The 21011-nt window shown below is 47.1% G+C and overlaps 1 protein-coding gene across 1 annotated transcript in view; it reads right to left on the bottom strand.

The window, feature by feature from the left end:
• Window positions 1-21011, bottom strand: part of ABCA7 (ATP binding cassette subfamily A member 7) — a 78265-nt gene that overhangs the window by 47970 nt on the left and 9284 nt on the right. The window contains 8 exon segments of the mRNA XM_088671370.1: window positions 152-291; window positions 10406-10640; window positions 12804-12893; window positions 15553-15741; window positions 16553-16674; window positions 17309-17436; window positions 18822-18963; window positions 19874-19967. Of these exon segments, the coding sequence (XP_088527496.1) occupies window positions 152-291; window positions 10406-10640; window positions 12804-12893; window positions 15553-15741; window positions 16553-16674; window positions 17309-17436; window positions 18822-18963; window positions 19874-19967 (1140 nt within the window).

The following is a 21011-nucleotide window of genomic DNA, read 5'->3' as shown; positions in this document are numbered from 1 at the left end:
TCCCAAGACAGTCCTTCTGTCTTGTCAGGATTCAACCCCAACCCATTAGCTGCCATCCACCCGCCAACCGCCTCCAGGCACTCACATAGGACATTCGCCGCCTTCACTGGTTCCAATTTGAAATAGAGATAAGAGCTGGGTCTCATCCTACCTCTGCCATGACCTTCTGCGTGGCTGGCGTTGGAGGGGCGTACAAGATCTTCCCACTGAAAAGGGGCTTCATCCCTCTCCACAAGATGCGAGAGAACGGGTTGCTCTCCAAAGTCCGGATCAAATCTTTGCAGTAGGGGCCTGCGGGGTGAAAAGCAAGACACCCCTCTACCTGTAACTGTCGGGGGAAAGGCAACCGGGAACCTTCACATATTCCCTGAATCTGAGCAACACCGTCATTTGTAGGGGCTGAATCCAAACGATCCGATTCTCAGGACTCCGCCAAACGGCTGCAAATGCAACGCCTTAAGTGTGTTATAAGTGCACTATATAACGGAGACACTAGATGGCGATGGCGAGCTTATGGCAAATTCTTTTGTTTGATTTTAATTGATACTTTTCAGGTTTATACATTTCATTGATGTGAATTGAATTTAGTGCTTAGCTTATATTTCAACTGCTATCTTAATGTTTTTAATATTGTTTTACAGATTCTAAATGCGGCATTGATCGGATAATCACATGACTTGCAATAATTGTGAGGTTTAGCTTATTTTTTTAGTTGCTGTTTTGTTAAGTTTTTTTATTGATTGTAACTGTTTTATTGATAATTTGTTTATTATTTTATATGATGTATGCTGTTTTTGCGATGTGATATTATGCGTTATTATATGAATCTTAAAGCATCTTACAACCAATAAATAACCATAACATATGGTTATTTATTGGTTGTAAGACGCTTTGAGATTCATATGAATGAAACGCGGCATAGAAAATCCATCAATTTTACAATCATTTTAACATTTCAAAGCTTGACTTCCTTCCCCCTCTTTCTGCGGTTCCTTAAATTTATTTTTTAATATCTTATGCATATCCAAATTCATTTAATTTGCTCATTTAAAGCCACTTCCGCGCCTGCGACGGAAGTGGGGTTGTGGGCCGACCGACTGCACCACCGCGTAGGGGCTGTGAGTTCAGCCCCTACGCGATGGTAGCTTCCCGCCTGCGTCACCCCCGACCGGCCAATGAGGGCGGTCGGGGCGGAGCCGCCAAGTTTAAAGCTCCCCGCAGGCGGGAAGCAGCCCTCTTTACTTCCTTGTTCGCCGGAGCGAACGGTTCATCGCGACTTGCCTTGGATCTGTTTTATTTGGTTTTTTAGGTCTTGGTTTTCAGGTCTTGTTCTTGCAGGGCATCGGAAGAGCAGCAGCGCCTCGCTACCGCCTCGCTACCGCTTATCAGCAGTTTTCGCTGCGGGCCGGCAGCTTCCCGCCTACCAGCTGTTTCTCCCGCCTACCAGCTGTTCCGTTGGCGGTGCTGAGGCTCAGGCAACTTCCAGCCTACCGGCTGTTTTTTATCGGCGATTCTGCGGATCCGGCAGCTTCCAGAAGCGCGCGGTAGTACGAGCCCAGCAGGAGAAAAAGCGCCAGCCAGCTGGGAAGCCGAAGCCTCTTCCGGGTTCTCCCTGTGGCCGGGATAATTATCCACCACGGCTTGGCTAAAGTTGCTTCTGGCTCCTCCGTCGCCCCATCGCGTGTGGGTTTGAGGCGGCTGCCTGCCTTTGCGATCAGCGATCAACTCTGGACAGGGTAGAGTCGAGGCTGCAGCCTCCTCTACCCATTCTACTTGACGGGCTCTTCGTGAAGCCGGGTGAGCGAATTCCGATTTAACCCCTCACCCTCCCCCTGTAGTGTAAAACCTGAGCATAGCATCTGGCAACCACCTCCCCTAGTCTTCGGCTTATCCCTTAGCTCGGAGAGCCATCTCGCTAAATTCTTGTCGTGGCTTTGTCCCTCTTGTTGTTCTTCCTCAGCGGAGAGCCCACTTGGGCTGGTCGCTAGGGACCACGTGGTGCGCGGCGGCCATTTTGAGTGGGTCTTCCTGCGTGTAGTAATTTGCCCGGCAGCCATTTTGTGTGTGGCCTCGTGCGTCCGCTTGCGGCCGCCATTTTGAGAGGGGCAAGTTTCTGTTTATGCTTAGAGTCGTTTGCCAGACGCCCATCTTGTGTGTGGCCTCGCGCGTCTGTTAGTGGCCGCCATTTTGAGAGGGTCATTTTGTGGTTTATGCTCGGCAGCGGCCATCTTGTGTGTGGCCTTGTATGTCCGCTAGTGGCAGCCATCTTGAGAGGGTCATTTTACCCCATAGGGCCAACTGTACCAGTCCATTGACTACATTTGCCCAAAAGTTTTTTCTTCCCTTTTATAATAATTGATATTGTTGCTGATTGTTATTAGATAAATTATTGGTACGTGTGTCTCACTGGGAAATTAATTGGCAGTTTTGAATAGGTCCTCTTGTCCTCAACCAATTGCTTGCAATTCATAGGCAGTTCAGCTACGGTTTAACTGGCAATTTAACTGACGGTTTATGATTAGGTTCTTGTGTCCCCAATTAATTGCCTGAAATTCATACGCAGTTCAGTGACGGTTCGACACGCCAGAGTGCCTGCAATAATAACTAAAGTGAACAGCGGTAATAATAATAATTCTATTCTTAGGCAGTTAAGCAAATAATTTGTATTCTAATCGAAATTAATTGCATTTAAAAACATTGACGTTACATCAATAAATCCATAATAATTATATATATATCAATAATAATAATTAAAAAATAAAAAATAAGTAAATAAATAAATAAATAAAAAATAAAAAAATAAAATAAAAATAAATAAAAAATAAATAAATAATACATAAAAATAAAAATAAAAATAATTAATAAATAATTAAAATAAATAAATAAATAAATAAAATAAACATAGAAATTATTTCATATTTTATTAAAATATAGAAGTGAAGCAATAGCACAGAATATTAGGTAACTACTAAGCGTATTAATAAGTAGCTGGTACGTTGTTTGGAAGCTTACTGTCATACTAGGTACATTTTGATAATGGCACCCAGACGGGACCGAGGCAAGGCCCCCTCCAAGGGTCCTGCACCACAGGACAAGGCTGAGGCCTTGGCTCGGGTGGTTTCTACGCTACAGAACACCCTGCAGGATGTTTGTAAACAGCTAGTCCCTCTGGCAAAATCACTTGCACCCACGGCCGGTGCCACACAGGAGGATCCTCCTGAGTCGCAAACGGTGATTGCAGAGTCACAGGATCTCATCTTTGACACGGGTTTAACAGATAGCCAGTCGCCTTGCACTTCTGCTTCTTTGTTTTCCAGCTCCGGTTCCGAGCGTGGAAATGACGTGAGTCAGGCCCCGCGGACGCGGGGGCAGAAGGCACGCACTAACGCCCCCAACTCCCATCCTCAGGGAGCGGGGGTTCAATCGGCAGGTCCTTCCAATCGGTCAGGCCTGCAAGGGGCCCAGCCCGCGCAAGAGGTGGCCCAGCGGAATGATGGGGGTTCTGACACGTCTGAAAACGACGACACCTCCAGGCCAGCGAAAGAGGGTGAATCGGCGTCACGGGACGAAGAGGAGCGTCGTCAGGGGGGAAAGGCAAAAAAGAAGACCGAAAAGCGTAAGAGAAGTAAGGATGACGACTCATATGACTCAGGTACGTCGTCCGAATCAGATGGCGAGGTCCCGATGGAGGACTATTGGGGGATTGCGGAAGATCAGATGGGGCTTCCTTTGTGGGTGCATAAGAGGCGGGCCAGTGCTCATCGTAAGTCATTCAAGGGGACATTGGAATGGAGGGATGGCGCCCTTATTCCAGATTCAAAGTATTCCACTAATTCAGACACAGATATCATTCTGGGATCCCATTTATCTAATAAAACGCGGGAAAAAATCTTGAATGGCGATTTTATAGATATTTTCACCCTTTTACCGTTATCCCAAATGCTGGGAAAGGGCGAAAAGAGGAAGGAGTACGGCAGGCGCAGACATAGGACCCCACGTGCTGACCGCACATTCGAAAATTGGTTGGATGGAATGCATATCTGGATTGCGGTGATAACAGCAGCATACCCAAAGAGGGCAATGCACTTAATGGCTTACATAGCAGATGTTAGGATGGCCTATAGGATGGCGGGGGAGGCGGCCGCCCTCAATTATGATGAAGACTTCCGTAGGAATGCTTCACAAAACCCTAAAACCAGGTGGGATCAGCGCCACCAACATTTTTGGAGCAATCACGTGGTCCCGTATGTAGAGAGGAAGCAGACGGACCCGCCTAGGTCCGCCAGGTTTGAACCCAGGAGGGACCCGCGACGCAGGGTTTGTTGGGAATATAATAAGGGCCTTTGTCAGCGACCTAACTGTAAGTACATACATGAATGCGAAAAGTGTTTGGGTCAGCACCCGGGAGTTTCGTGCTTTAAAGGGAGGCAGTCCTTTCGGGGTGGCAGGGGAAACTCGCACCAGGGCCCCAGAAACACCTCAGGTGCCCCCCAGGGAGCAACTGCAGGGACTAATAGATATTAACAGATCTCTTGCTCTGGCCCACTCTCCCATAAGACTTCACCCGCTAAAATCACTGCTTGACTGTTACCCCAATAACGATGCAGCTAAATACCTTTGGGAGGGGTTTTCAACCGGCTTCCGTATACCCGTGTGTACCCCACCTAGCACAGGTGAACCCCCCAATCAGAAATCTGTTAGGGAAAGACCAGACATAGCCATTAAAAAAATTAACAAAGAAATATCAGCAGGACGTGTAGCTGGCCCGTTCGCAGCACCACCGATACCTGATCTCCATATTTCCCCATTGGGAATGGTCCCTAAAAAAGTCCCAGGGGAATTTAGGCTCATTCATAATCTCTCCCACCCTATAGGCAGGTCTGTCAATGACGGCATACCCCGGGAGCTGTGCACGGTGAAATATGCCTCCTTCGATCAGGCGGTGAAGTTAGTAAGGCAATTTGGTAAGGGTGCCTTGATGGCAAAATGCGATATCGAATCAGCGTTTCGCCTACTTCCAGTTCACCCGCAGGACTATAAATGGCTGGGTTTCAGATTTGAAGGGGCATATTTCATCGACAAGGCCATGCCTATGGGTTGCTCCGTGGCATGCTCTGCGTTCGAAACTTTTAGCACGTTCCTGGATTGGGCCCTTCGCTTTAAAACAGGTCTGCCAGGGGTCACCCATTATCTGGATGACTTTCTCTTCGTGGCTAGCGCGCACAGTTCCGACTGCGCACGCCTTATGCAGGCCTTCTCAGACCTTGCAGAGGAATTGGGGGTACCGTTGGCAGCGGAAAAAACTGAAGGGCCCCTCGCGCGCCTTACATATTTAGGCATAGAATTGGACACTGTGGCGCAAACTTCACGTCTGCCTTCTGAAAAGCTAATCGCCCTCAAAGAGACCATTAGGCAACTCATCCCTCTTAAGAAACTTACCCTTAGGCAAATGCAATCACTTCTAGGACACCTCAACTTTGCCTGCAAGGTTATATCACCTGGACGTCCATTCTGCCGGCGCCTAGCCAGGCTCACGGTTGGCCTAACAAAGCCTTTTCATAGGAGGCGACTCCCCCGCGAGGTCAAGGCCGACCTTGAATCCTGGCTAGTGTTTTTGGAGAATTATAACGGGGTGTCGTTATGGCAGGACACCATGATGTTACGGCGAGCCGATTTCCAGGTGCAATCCGATGCGGCAGGTACTTTAGGTTTCGGGGTTTACTTCAAAGGTAGATGGTGCTCGCAGCGTTGGCCGGCAGGCTGGCAAGGTACGGACATTACGCGCGATTTAACATTTCTAGAATTTTTCCCGATAGTAGTAGCCGTTCATTTATGGTCCGAAGAATTCAGGAATCGACGGGTCTGCTTCAGAACCGACAACCAAGCGGTGGTCAGCGTCCTAACCCGGCAATCCACGCGATCGATGAGGGTGTCCTCTCTCCTACGACACTTCGTGTTACTCAGTTTGCAGTTAAATATGCAATTTTCCGCCAAATTCGTGCCAGGGGTCAATAACAACATTGCAGATGCTTTGTCTCGCTTCCAGATGGATCGCTTCCGATCGTTGGCACCGGAGGCAAGCCAGTCGCCGGAGCCGTTCCCGGAACATCTATGGAACCTTGGGAGCGAGAAATCCTAAAGGGAGTATTAGCTTCGGTTGCCCCTTCTACACTGAGCTCTTATAAGCGGGCTTGGTCCGATTTCACTAAGTTCAGGCGGAGGGGATCCACTGCCTCACTGCTGGGCCCACCTACCCAGGGGGAGGTCATGCAGTATGTGGTGCACTTGAGGAACCTGGGTCGCGCACCGAAGACTCTCAACATTCATACAGCAGCCATCACATTCTTTTCCAAATCACTCTATTTTACAGATCCGTGTGACAACTTCCATTTGCGTAGAGCTATGGAGGGCTGGCGTAGGCTCCAGCCGCCTGCCAGCGACCCTAGGCGACCCATTACCTTTGACATGTTGGCGCAGGTTCATAGACAGTTAAGGTCCCTCTGTTGGTCCAAATTTGAAGCGCGCCTATTCTCTGCAGCTTTCTCCATAGCGTACTTTGGGGCGCTCAGAGTGGGTGAGGTTGTGTGTGAGGACTCCCCCCAGGGCATCACCCGTGGCATACTGATACAGGACGTATCAATGTCGGACTCCCAAATGCAGTTGCTCATACGGTGTTCCAAAACTGACCAGAAGGGAAGGGGCGCGACCATTAAGCTCCCTGCAACAGGTACCCCAGGTCCATGTCCGGTAAAAGATACCAGGCGGTTTCTTTACCTCCGGCCCCCCGGCCCGGGCCCACTGCTTGTCCACCAGGACGGCGCCAGGCTCACCCGACACCAATTCACTAGGGTTCTGCGCAAGGCCATTGCCTCCTGCGGTTATAATCCCACTGAATTTTCAGCTCACTCTTTCAGGATTGGCGCGGCTACATCAGCCATGCATTTGGGTCTTTCGTCCGAAAGAATTAAGGACTTGGGGAGGTGGAAATCGAACGCGTACAAAAGGTACATTCGTACATAGCCTCGACTCGGTTGCCTGTCTGATCCCCGGCTGTCATTCTTTGTTTTCAGGTCCTAGGGTCGTACGCATCTGGATAGCCGGGCACAGCATAGTCCATTGGGCCCGGGAAAGGGCCATCGAGGTGGGCCTGGGGAATGGGCTGTGACTCCCAGAATTTGTTCAAGTGTCCTGGATCGCGAGGAGAGGCATGCTGTGGGACGAGTTGCTGCCGGCAATACAAAATCGGGCTGCTTCACTCGGCTACCCCGACCTACTAGTGATCCAGCTCGGGGAGAATGACCTGGCTTATCGCAATGCAGTGGACTTAAAATTGAAAATATTCAGAGACTTTGATACCTTGCTGGACAGCTGCTCGGGGATGACGCTGCTTTGGTCCTCCTTGTTAGAGAGGCGCACTTGGCGCGATGGACGTTGCCCTATCGCTTTGAACAGAGCCAGACGCCTCCTGAATTCTTTTGTGATCCGCAGAGTTCTATCGTTGAACGGTCACGCCATTTCACATCCAAGTTTGAAACAGAGTGAAGCAGCCCTTTATCGCCACGATGGCGTTCATCTGTCGCCGAAGGGGAATGATGTTTGGCTTGAGAACTTAATTACGGGAATCAGAGATTGGTTGCGTATTAGAGAATTTAATTAGGCATATAAGAGATTAGGATCACGGTCCCCTAAAAGCATAAGAAGTCCCTACATAATCTAATAATTAATTTTCAATTTATTTGAGGAAGCATGAGAGCGGATTGGCGGCGAGCCTGGGGGGCTCGAGTGGCGGTTAGGCGTTGGAAATTTGCATAACAATAGATGGAGGAGGGGCTGATTGCGTCACCAGCTGCCCTAAATTGGAGAAGTAATTCCGTTAAAGGATTCCGGGGGCGTTGCTTGGTCCTGAGCCTGGAGTTGCCTGGGCCGTAGGGCACGCCCCTTCGGTGGCCACAGGAGGAGCTCTAGTAGATCTACATCGCGGGGCTCCTTTCTGGTGGTTAACTTCTCAAGGACTCCAACACACGGGTTGGAGTCGGATATAGTCCGTTAGGTTCCAACGCCTAAGCCAATCCCGCTCAATATGCTTAATTAATAAAGTTGTGGCCTTAACCACCCAATTAAATCTCAATCACTGTGTCACGAGTCTTGATTACATGGGAAGGAGGGACATTGCCACACAAAGCCACTTCCGCGCCTGCGACGGAAGTGGGGTTGTGGGCCGACCGACTGCACCACCGCGTAGGGGCTGTGAGTTCAGCCCCTACGCGATGGTAGCTTCCCGCCTGCGTCACCCCCGACCGGCCAATGAGGGCGGTCGGGGCGGAGCCGCCAAGTTTAAAGCTCCCCGCAGGCGGGAAGCAGCCCTCTTTACTTCCTTGTTCGCCGGAGCGAACGGTTCACCCACCCGCCCACCCCTTAAAAAGAGGTAAGGGGACGCTGCTATGGACGTGAGTCGGTTGCCTGGTTAGTCAGCGGGCCGGGTAGGATTTTTCCCATACTGGACTAGCCATGATGGGTTTTTCGCCTACCTCGTAGCATGTCGTCACAACTTAGGCTAGGCGGTTAGGCGTTGGAAATTTGCATAACAATAGATGGAGGAGGGGCTGATTGCGTCACCAGCTGCCCTAAATTGGAGAAGTAATTCCGTTAAAGGATTCCGGGGGCGTTGCTTGGTCCTGAGCCTGGAGTTGCCTGGGCCGTAGGGCACGCCCCTTCGGTGGCCACAGGAGGAGCTCTAGTAGATCTACATCGCGGGGCTCCTTTCTGGTGGTTAACTTCTCAAGGACTCCAACACACGGGTTGGAGTCGGATATAGTCCGTTAGGTTCCAACGCCTAAGCCAATCCCGCTCAATATGCTTAATTAATAAAGTTGTGGCCTTAACCACCCAATTAAATCTCAATCACTGTGTCACGAGTCTTGATTACATGGGAAGGAGGGACATTGCCACACAATTATCTACTTTAAATATATATTCTTATGAAACTGCAATCCTGCCAATGCTTTTATCTGTTTGCAATTTATCTGTAAATATTCAATAATCCAATTCCATTCTTTTATTAAAAAAAGTTTGTTATCTTGATTTCTTATACTTCTGGTAAGTTTTGCCATTTCTGCATATTCCATAAGTTTTTGTATCCGTTCTTCCTTCGCTGGGACTTTTTATCATATGAGGTGGTCCTGTAATAAGGTTAACGCTTACTGGGAAATGATATATAATGAGTTGAAAAGGATGTTTAAAATCACCTTTAAAAAAAAAACAAAAAACCAGACGCTTTTCTTTTGGAAATGATAGGGACAGAACTACCTAAATTGTATAGAAATTCATTTATGTATGCTACTACAGAGCAGAGACATCCCCTTGCCGACAAAGGTCCGTCTAGTTCAAGCTATGGTTTTCCCAGTAGTGATGTATGGAAGTGAGAGCTGGACCATAAAGAAGGCTGATCGCAGAAGAATGGATGCTTTTGAATTCTGGTGCTGGAGGAGACTCTTGAGAGTCCCATGGATTGCAAGAAGATCAAACCTATCCATTCTTAAGGAAATCAGCCCTGAGTGCTCCCTGGAAGGACAGATCCTGAAGCTGAGGCTCCAATACTTTGGCCACCTCATGAGAAGAGAAGAATCCTTGGAAAAGACCCTGATGTTGGGAAAGATTGAGGGCACTAGGAGAAGGGGACGACAGAGGACGAGATGGTTGGACAGTGTTCCCGAAGCCACCAACATGAGTTTGACCAAACTGCGGGAGGCAGTGCAAGACAGGAGCGCCTGGCGTGCTCTGGTCCATGGGGTCACGAAGAGTCGGACACGACTAAACGACTAAACAACAACAACAACAACAACAACAACAGCAAGAATCATCTGATCTTTATTATCTTTCTGTACTGAATTTCCTCTTAATCTCCCTGTCATCCTTGCGAGTTCTAAATATACTATCGTTTTTCCTTGCCAGTCAGCTTTTGTGGGCATGTTATCACTTTTCCAGTCCTTTGCTATTAAAATGCTAGCCCAGGCACCCCCCAACCTTCGGCCCTCCAGATGTTTTGGGACTACAATTCCCATCATCCCTGGCCACTGGTCCTGTTAGCTAGGGATCATGGGAGTTGTAGGCCAAAAACAGCTGTAGGGCCGCAAGTTGGGGGTGCCTGGCCTAGCCGCTGTGTGTTGCGTACATGAAAAGAGGTCAAAGATTTCTCTTGACTTCCATGGACATAATTCCTAACAGGAAGGCCTCGGGTTTGGGGGTAAATGAGAATTTAAATACCTTTTTAATTTCATCGTATATGCTGTCCCAAAATTTTCTTACACTCCCACCACATGTGCCTAAATGTACCTACCCCATTTTTGCACAATTCTTGCCATGCATTGAAAATAAAAAGACAAGTCTCTCTCTCTCACTCACTCACTCGTGCCGTTGTCCAAGGTGATCTTCTGCTCAGATTCGTTGCGGCCGAGGAACTTCTTGACGTCGTGGTCCTCGTACCAGTTCAAGGAGGGCACCTTGAGGCCGCCCCCTTCGGGGTGGCCACAGACCAGGCGGGAGAAGACTTCGAAGGTCCGCCGGGCGGAAGACATCGGGTCCCGGCCTGAGAGAACCCGGAGAGCCTCGCGGAATTCCACAAAACTGGTCGCGGAGGAGATCTGGGGTGTGGGGGGAGGAAACGAAATGGAAGTTTCTGGAAGAGTCGGGGGACCCCCCCTCGACGTGCACCCTGCCCCGTCCCACCACGGAACTTAAGAGTACACCCCCTCGTTCCGCTCTCCTTGCTTTTCGCCCTTCCTTTCACTTTCCTTCAAAAGAAGGTCCCACAAATAACCCAGAGATGCATTTTAAATAAAAGGACACATTCTACTCATGTAAAAACACACTGATTCCAGAACCGTCCGCGGGCTGGATTTAGAAGGCGATTGGGCCGGATCCGGCCCCCGGGCCTTAGTTTGCCTACCCATACTCTAAAGAGCTAGGGAGGTAAAATGGATAATAACGATGTGAAAGCACAATGTTAAATGGAAAATAAATCACAATTTTATGTTTGTTAAATGGCGGGTCACAGTCCCCCTTCAGATTCCCCAGACCATCAGAGTCCCCCCTGTGTTATGTTTAGATAGGGGCATAACTGTGTCTCCCCACACTCTGTAGCGACCCAACCCTGGGAAGGTCTTAGTTATCCCTGTCACCTATTGACAGACCCCCCCATCCCAATCAGAGAAGGACTTACCTATCCGTGTCCTCCATTTTGACCCCCGCAACCCACCCCAACCAGGGAAGGGTTTACCTACCCCTGACCCCTATTTGCCCCCCCCCACCGATTGAGGGTAATACGGAGGGGGTGGGGGTTTGGTGGGTGGTATTGTAGAGTGAGGGTAGTATGTAGGTGGTTAGGGGTGTCGAGGTGGAATTTCTGTGTGTGTTGGGGTGGGGGGGGTGGACTGGGGAAGGTGGAATGGTGGGCCTGTCCTTGAGTCGGACTGGTGTATGCTGGTGGCAGAATCCGGGTGGTGGGATCGGTGGGTGTGGGAGATCCGTGGGGTGGGGGGGAGTGTGGATTGGTGTGTTCTCTGGGGGGGTCTGGGGGGATGGGAATGCCTGGGGACGGCAGGATCGCCGGTAGCGTGATCCGCGGGGGGGGGAGTGCCTGCGGGTGGCGGGATCGGCGACGGCGCGGTTCGCGGGGTGGGGGGAGTGTGGATCGGTGCGATCTGCGGGGGGTGTCTGGTGGGATCGGCTGGGTGGGATCCGTGGGGGGGGTTGTGGAGAGGTGTAGGTCTCTTGTGGAGGCGGCTTGGTCCCTGGGGATGGTGGGATCAGTGGCGGCGTGATCGGCGGGGTGGGGTGGAAATGCCTGGAGATGGCGGGATCGCTGGTGGAGCGATCCGCGGGGTGGGGGGGAGTGCCTGCGGGCGGCGAGATCGGCGGCACAATTCGCGGGGTTGGGGGGGGGATGTGGAAGTGGTCTACTGTTGGGTGTGCTACCTCTGAGGCAGGCTTGGTTCCCTGAGGAGTGGCGTGGTCTCGGGGCAGTTTGCTTTCTCTTGGAGGCGTGGTCTCCGGGGGGTAAGGGATTGTGGGATATGTTTGTCCATTGTTTGTTGGCTGTCCACTGGAGGGCGCAATTTTTTTGACCACAAATCCAGTTTTTTACCTGTGTTAGGTGTGTCAGTTGGTCAGTGTGAGTGCATGGTTACCTGCTCTCATGTGCCTCTGAGGTTGTGGCCAAATTTCAGGGCGATCGGGTAAGTGCTTGTGGGAGAAAAGTGCGGAATAACACACACATGCACCTTCACCATTTTTATATACAGGGGAACCTCGGTTTATGAACACCTACGAATTTTCGGTTTACGAACGCTGCGGACCCATCTGGAACGAATTAATTCACTTTCCATTACTTTCAATGGGAAAGTTCGCTTCAGTTTATGAACGCTTCAGTTTATGAACAGACTTCCGGAACCAATTTCACCCATGCTTCGCGTTAAGTACGCTTCAGGTTGAGTACTCCGCGGACCCGTCTGGAACGGATTAATCCACTTTCCATTACTTTCAATGGGAAAGTTCGCTTCAGTTTATGAACGCTTCAGTTTATGAACAGACTTCCGGAACCAATTACACCCATGCTTCGGGTTAAGTACACTTCAGGTTGAGTACTCCAAGGACCCGTCTGGAACGGATTAATCCACTTTCCATTACTTTCAATGGGAAAGTTCACTTCAGTTTATGAACAGACTTCCGGAACCAATTGTGTTCATAAACCGAGGTACCACTGTATATAGATAAAGGGACAAGCTCATCTCCATCCCATGAATTACCTCCTTGGCTAAAGATGAGGTCCCTCGAAGAACGGTACGGAGGGTGTCCAGCGTGTTTACAACCTCAGCCGACACAGCATTCATACGCTCCTATCAGAAACAAGTCGGGTTTATTCCTTGTTTGGGGCAGATGTGCTTCGCTCACAATCATCTCCCCTCGTTTCGGAAGTTTCCGAAACAGCAGACATGGTAGGTCCATGTTTTAAAGTGAGCTTCGTCAAATCTCTCTCACCGCCCCCTCCCTGCCCTGATACACAGATTCCTCCTAAGGGTAACCAAAATAATTACAGTGGTACCTTGTTTCCCAAACGCCAAAAACCCGGAAGGAAGTGTTCCAGTTCTCAAATGTTTTCCGGAAGCCGAACATCCAACGCACCTGTCGGCTATTGTTTCCAAGGTGCCTGCACCAATCAGAAGTCACGCCTCGGTTTCCGAACATTTCGGAAGTCAATCGGACTTCCGGAACGGATTAAGTTTGGCGCTTTGGTTTTTGCTGTTTATTTTGCGTTTTTGGTTTTGAGGGTTTTTTTTGGTCCATTTGCTTTTGTGATTGTGCGGAACCCAGTTCGGCTACGGATGAATTGATTGATTGTGCAACTGCGGAAATGGATAAAAGCCCCCCCCCCATCCAAACAATGACTGTCATCAGTGCAGGGAAGAAAAAATAATTATTTTTATCATCTGCAATACTGTCTTGTTTATTTTATAGTGCAGTGCATTGATTCTTGCTTTTATTTTTTGGATCAACGGTCTCGTTAAGATAGTAAAACCCATGTGAAATTGCTGTTTTAGGGGTTGTTTTTAAAAGTCTGGAATAGATTAATCCGTTCTGCATTACTTTCTATGGGAAAGAGCGCCTTGGGTTTGGAACGCTCTGGTTTTGGAACGGACTTCCGGAAGGGATTAAGTTTGAGAACCAAGGCACCACTGTATCATTATTTTTGATTTGTATACAGCTATAAATTTCTAAGGGGAAAAACCCTCAAAGCGGTTAACAGAACATTAAGACACCAAATAAACCCCAACCCAGAATAGAAGCAAAATAAAAAAAATCCTTCAGTAGCACCTTAAAGACCAACTAAATTTTTATTTTGGTATGAGCTTTTGTGTGCATGCACACTTCTTCAGATACACTTGAAACAGAAGTCAGTCCCTTATGTATATACAGAGGGTGGGGGGTGGGTGGGAATGGGTGATGGGCTGATGGGAGTGGTAAACCTGTAGATGGCTATTAACGACTGGAAAGAGAAGTTGCTGAATTGGAACTCATTACCAAGCTTAAAACCATGGAGCCACCTGGGATGAACAAAGACATTGGATTCTTATCTCATTATGCATGATCAAGCTTCCTTTAGCGCCTCAGCCCTTGCTTTTCCCCCCCAGGACCAATTGCAGTCATCAGCAGTCGTTAACAGCCATCTACAGGTTTACCACTCCCATCAGCCCATCACCCGTTCCCACCCACCCCCACCACCCTCTGAATATACATAAGGGTCTGGCTCTTCTGTTTCAGTGTATCTGAAGAAGTGTGCATGCACACGAATGCTCATACCAAAATAAAAATTTAGTTGATCTTTAAGGTGCTACTGAAGGAATTTTTTTATTTTGCTTCGACTCAGACCAACACGGCTACCTACCTGTAACCAGAATAGAAGGTTACTGAAGAAAGTCCAATATATAAAGTATAATATATTATTATTATAATTATTATTATTATTATTAATACCCCGCCCATCGGGCTGGGTTTCCCCAGCCACTCTGGGCAGCTTCCAACAAAATATTAAAACACAATAGTCTGTTAAACATTAAAAGCTTCCCTAAACAGGGCATTCAAAGCAATAGAATCAGCAAGAAACTAAAATAATTTGAAGTGAAACGTTGCTTAGGAGGTCAGCTACGGAATGCACATTTAACACAACAAAATGCATCATATACTCAAGAGTAGACCCACTGGAATGAATGGGCAGAGGGGGTTCTAGTCCTACTCGGCCGTGAGTCTCCCCGGGTGACCTCGGAGGGCCATTGGGAGGATGTGAATAGAGAGCTCTTTGGAAGAAAGCCAGGATCAGGGCCGGGTTTAGGTTTGATGAGGCCCTAACTAAGCCAGGCTTAGGCAAACACCGGCCCTCCCAGTGTTTTGAGACTACAATTCCCATCATCCCCGACCACTGGTCCTGCTAGCTAGGGATGATGGGAATTGTAGTCTCAAAACATCTGGAGGGCCGGAGTTTGCCTGTGCCTGCCCTAAGCTACTGAAGGTAACGGGGCCCTTTATAGGGCCAGCTGTCCTTCGTCCACAACAAATTGCCGCTGTTTTTTGAGTTGAATATATGCTATAATATGGTCATTGACAGACCTCATAGGAATCTCAAGCCATTTGCCCATGTTGCCCTGCAACCAGTCCATGCAGAATATGGGCACCCTCTATATAGAAAGGAGCAAACCAGGGATATTTTAGGAAGCAGGCAGGGCCCATGACTTGCATCCTAGGAGCCTACACAACACAAAACACAGTTGGTGCTTATAGGTTTTATTTCATTTGATTTTATCTTATATTTTGGAAATGTACATCCAGTTCCCCCCCCCCTTAAATTTTTTTTGGGGGGGCCGCAAGAGAGTGGGGCCCTAAGCTATAGCTTGTTTAGCTTATACGTAAATCCAGCACTGGCCGGGATAGGAATGCAATAAATAAGCAGAATTAAGCCCGTAACTCCACCCACTAGGGAACGCAGCCCCACTCCACACCTACCGCGAGAATTTTGGCCCAGTCCACTTGGGAGAGGAAGCGGCGTTCCAGAGCTCGGAGGGTGCCGTCCGGCAAAGCGCACAGGCTTTGCCGAAGCACCTCGGCCGCCTCCGCATCTTCGGAAGTCAAAAATTTGGAAAGGATGGAAGCGTTGCAAACTATCTGCTTCAAAGGCGTCCCGGCAAGAGAGAACTGGAAGGGGAGAGAACAGAATCGGCGTCGTGAGAACAGGCGACGTCTGCCACTTTTGCCGCCGAAACCTGCCACCCACGTTCCCGCCTCCTCCTTCCACCAGCTGTTTTGTCAGCCTCAAGTTTCTAGTCCTCCAGAAGGAGGCTGCTCTTCTTTTTAAAGAATAATAATAATATTGGTGTTTGTTTAAGCTTCAAGGTATACACACAAGTCACGCCTTACATAAATAAATGACTTCCAAGCCTAACGTTTTCCAAAATCGGCATCCCAATGTTTTGCCAGCCTAAAGGAGGCTGCTATTAACTTTTAAAAAATACAGTAATAATAATAATATTGGCATTCGTTTAAGCTTCAAGGCATGCACACAAATTACACCTTTGCGTAAATAAATGACTTTCAGGCCTAACGTTTCCAAAATCTGCACCCCAAGAATTTTAAAAAACGGAAACACAAATTACTGGTATGTGTTTTAAGGCAGGCATCCCCAAACTTCGGCCCTCCAGATGTTTTGGACTACAATTCCCATCTTCCCCGACCACTGGTCTTGTTAGCTAGGGATCATGGGAGTTGTAGGCCAAAACATCTGGAGGGCCGCAGTTTGGGAGTGCCTGTTTTAAGGCATACCAATTCCTCGACTTCATTTGCCCATTTCCACTCTTCCGAGACATTTCCACAGCCATTCCCATATAGCTGGAACCTGAGACTCTCCCCACTTTCAAGACCTGATTAAACACATCAAGGTGCTAGTCCTCAAAAAGGATGCTGGCTGCTTTCTTTCTTTCTCTCTCTCTCTCTCTCTTTTTTTACTTACCACCCGCGCGTCAAGCTTCGACCCAAGCAGTTCCTCCACGGCGGCGGGTGGCAGCGAGGCGTTGGTCCGGAGGAAATGGGAAAACGTCTCATTTTCTTTCAAGTAGGCCCTCACCTGCAAACCTGGTAAAGGAGAAGGGGGAGCGGGGTTCGGATTACCTCCAGAGAAACAGGGTGCCTGAACGCTGGCAAAACCGAAATAGGAAGCAGCTGAAACCAGGAAGACACATGTAACGAGCTGCAGGGGGAAATCTTGAACCCGGACCCGGTCGTGCTATTGAAGAACTCGTGTTTTTCCTCTGCCCTCCTAGTCCCTTTCACCTTGTGTGCCGTGCAGGCAGGGAAAGCTTGAAACGGATTGTACATGAGCCAAACCAGGAGCGTTTTTTGTTCGTTTGCTGGAAAACACTCCCAAATCACTACTTAAGAATCGGTGCCCGAGCTTGCCTTTTTCCTCTGCCCTTCTGGTCCCTTTCACCTTGCGTGCCGTGCAGACAGGGACAAGTATTGCTTTAAACTTTAAACAGGAGCCTTTTTTTGTTTGCTGGAAAGCTTGCCTTTTTCCTCTGCCCTCCTAGTCCCTCTCACCTTGTATGCCATCGCTGTTGCCCCATATTGCAACCTGGTGGGGTGGGGGTGGGGACTGCCTTGCTTTTTAAAACTGATCGATAGATTATCCATCTATCTATCTATCTATCTATCTATCTATCTATCTATCCTCTATCCAAAATCATCGCAAGCTCCCGCCAGCCCTTACCCGTTTGCGAGCTAACATTTCCGCTGATCTGACGCAAGGCGGACAGGAGCCGGGAGAAGTTGCTTTGAGCTTGTGGGTTGTTCATTCGATGGACAACTTTCTGGACGTCAGCAAAGAGCCGGGAAATGCTGTTTGGGGAGGCAAAGGGAGAAGGTAAAAGGCTTTGTTTTTATTTCAGTGGATATTTCCTTCCTTTCGTTTGATATCGCATGTAAAAGCGAGATTAAAAACAGATGCTGGAAATTGCAGGGGGTTAGACTAGAGGACCTTTGGGGGTACCTTTTTCTAACCCTACAATTTTTAAAGGCATCATAAACCAGGGTGGATTTGATTTAAATCAGCTCGATTAAAATCACTAGTCAGTTAAGACTTGATATAAATCTTTTTTTTTTTTTTTTTACAGAAAGACTCGTTCTTGCTGGCAATGTTTACAACCAGGTGAAGGTTTCGTTTTTGGAATAATAAATTTCCAGAGTAGTTTTTTTTTATAGTTATGTCTAAAATTACTGATTTGATTACCCTAGGAGAAACGCACAGACAGATAATTATGGCATTATCGTGAGGTTTAATCAGGACAACTTTTCTGCTGTCCTTTACTGGAAGGAGAAAAACAATCGTTTCCTTAATAACAATTTAAACAATTTATTTAACTAAAACAATAACGTTATAGCATATGTCAAACAATTTTTAAAAACCTGATTTTTGGCATACATGAAAAACTTAAACCAAACCCTTATTTCCTGATGAATAGCCTTTGGACTATAACGTAACTTAAACAGAAAATCTTTAGGAAGGTTTTTCCTCCAAAAGCATTTTATTTTAAAAATCCAATTGAAATAATAAAAAAATCTGATTGAAATAAAAAAAATCCAATTTAGAATTTATGGAACTGTCTGAACTGACTCGGAGAATCCGAGAGCAGGGAAATGAGACGGTGGAAGAAGATTGGAAGAAATTCAAGATCTATTTGGAAAAGAATTATAAGATTAAGAATAGATAATAAGGGAAGTGGAAGTACAAAGAGGCTGAAGAAGCATTTAGATATAGCAAGAAGGGAATAAGTTTAAATGTAAACTAATTATCAAGATTTCTAGATCCAAATGATATTCTGAAATATTGGGAATGTGTAGTTAAAATGGATCAAGAATTTTTTTTTACAATAAGTATTCTAGAAGAAGAAATGGTTTAAGAAGTAGAGAGTGCTGTATTTGTAATTAATAGAAACATGGAAGGGGGGAAGGAGGAAGTCGACAGAGTAAGAACTATATATGATATTCTTAAAGAAATGTTTTTTCTTTGTTCCTTTATTCTTTGTTTTTTGGTTTTTTCTTTGTTCTTTTTTTGTACTTGTATTTTTTCATATTTTTTTCTGTATGTGTTATAAAATTTAATAAAAATATTTTTTTAAAAAATGAAATCAAAGAAATCCAATTTAGATTTTTAAAAATCCGATTTTTTTTATTTTTTATTTAAAAAGTAATTGATTTTTAAATCCACCCTGTCATAAACTCACATGGAACGATTGAAGTTATCCACCAAGCCGGGAGTCTCCCCAACCGTCAGGTTTCGGAAGCAGGGGTTGTTGATATTGCAGAAGATGCCCTGCAGCCAAGGCAATGTCCCGGCAGATGGCAAAGCCTTGTTTGGAAAGTGACCTGCGTTGAAAAAGACACAAAAACCGAGCGGGTCTAGAACCTGAGCCTCAGAGCAAAGGCTCCCATCTTTTCGGGGCTGGACTACATGACCTTTGGTTTCCTTCCTGACAATTCTACGCTTCTGTCTTAGTTTCTCTGTTGGCGCCAACTCTAGGCTCCTCTCCTTCTCAGAATGTGTGTGTGTGTGATCTTTATCACAGGCATAGGCAAACTCCGGCCCTCCAGATGTTTTGGGACTACAATTCCCATCATCCCTGACCCCTGGTCCTGCTAGCTAGGGATGATGGGATTTGTAGTCCCAAAACATCCGGAGGGCCGGAGTTGGCCTGTGCCTGCTTTATTGCGTTTTTAAAAAATTACAGAGAAAGCAATGAACTAAACATTACACCCAAATATTCAAAAATAAAAAGAAGAAAAAATACAAAAAAAGTAAAAATATAAGAAGAAAAGGGAAAGGGGAAAGGGGGGGGAGGATAAATAATAAGAAACGAAAAAGTACACAAAGCCATTCAAAGGATACAAAGAATAATTTGAATATTCTTTTTGCCAGGTTCTCAGAAAGGAAAACTAGTTTGAATCCCTGCTATATTAGATGACTTCCCTCTATCTCTTTGTGGCTTCGGCACTTCTCACTGAGTGAGAAATATTCTGTATTCATTTATTAAAATCAGTTTTCCCCCCTTCTCAGAATATTTCTCCCTCCCAGCTGGTCCCTGAGCTCGCTCTTATTTCCTCATCCGCCCGCATTCCTTTTTCCTTTCATGCCGTGGCCTTTTTTCAACGGCGGAGTGTGTCTTATCGCGGAACCACGATTCCCATCATCCCCATCATCCATTTCCCGTAAGGAAAGACCTCTGGTTGCAAAGAGGGAGGTGTTTCGGCCCGGAGGGGGTGTTCCTTCCATACTTACATTCATGTTGCTCGAAAGGCGGGTGGGATTGTCTCACGGAGATGAGGATGAAAAACAAAAAGAGGGGCCAGAGGACCTCGATAACCAGTTGCAACTGGGGAGATGAAAAGGGCAGGAATCAAGATATTATTTTTACAAAAAAAAAATGTGTCCATTTTTTCCTCATCCCCCCGCAGTCCTTTTTCCTTTTGTGCCACGGCCTTTTCAACAGCAAGCGCATGGCCAGGGACGCTAAGAGCAAAATTTAACAGTGAAATTAAGAAAATCCAATGATGAGTGTTTTACGGAAGGACGGATGCCCTTTTTTTTGGACTATTTAAGGAAATATTATGGTATGGTGAACTCACGAGCAGGATTTGAGCTATGAGCAACAGAAGTATACTTATAATATTATAATATTGTGGTTATGATTGGATAGATAGATAGATAGGCTGCAGCGAAAGGAGTGAAATAACTTCATGGGAAACAGTGTGGGAAGTCGACAAAAATAGAAGACAAAATTGTGTTCGGATTACCTGTGTTAACGTTGAAAAGGGATAATACGTAACGGGGGGGGGGGGGTAATTACTGTAGCCAAGTTTTTAATCAAAGAAGCAAGCTATAGTGGGGTCAGTCGTTTGGGTAATTTAAATAGAAAGCTGCTACGATTCCCTGCACCCTTAAACTACAGTTCCCATGGGCTTCGTGTTGCAAACATGACCTTCACATTATTCTCTAGTCAGACACATGGCAAGCACATAGCTTAGAATAATAGAGTTGGATGAGACCACAAGGGCCATTCAGTCCAACCCCCTGCCAAGCAGGAAACACCATCAAAGCATTCTTGACACATGCCTGTCAAGCCTCTGCTTAAAGACCTCCAAAGGAGACTCCACCACACTCCTTGGCAGCAAATTCCACTGTCGAACAGCTCTTACTGTCAGGAAGTTCTTCCTAATGTTTAGGTGGAATCTTCTTTCTTGTAGTTTGAATCCATTGCTCCGTGTCCGCTTCTCTGGAGCAGCAGAAAACAACCTTTCTCCCTCCTCTATATGGCATCCTTTTATATATTTGAACATGGCTATCATATCACCCCTTAACCTTCTCTTCTCCAGGCTAAACATACCCAGCTCCCTAAGCCGTTCCTCATAAGGCATCG

The sequence above is a fragment of the Zootoca vivipara genome, chromosome 6 (assembly GCF_965207765.1).
Source record: "Zootoca vivipara chromosome 6, rZooViv2.hap1.1, whole genome shotgun sequence".
Lineage (NCBI taxonomy): Eukaryota > Metazoa > Chordata > Lepidosauria > Squamata > Lacertidae > Zootoca > Zootoca vivipara.
The sequence above is the reverse complement of the archived record's forward strand: the minus strand, read 5'-3'. Positions and strand labels throughout refer to the sequence as shown.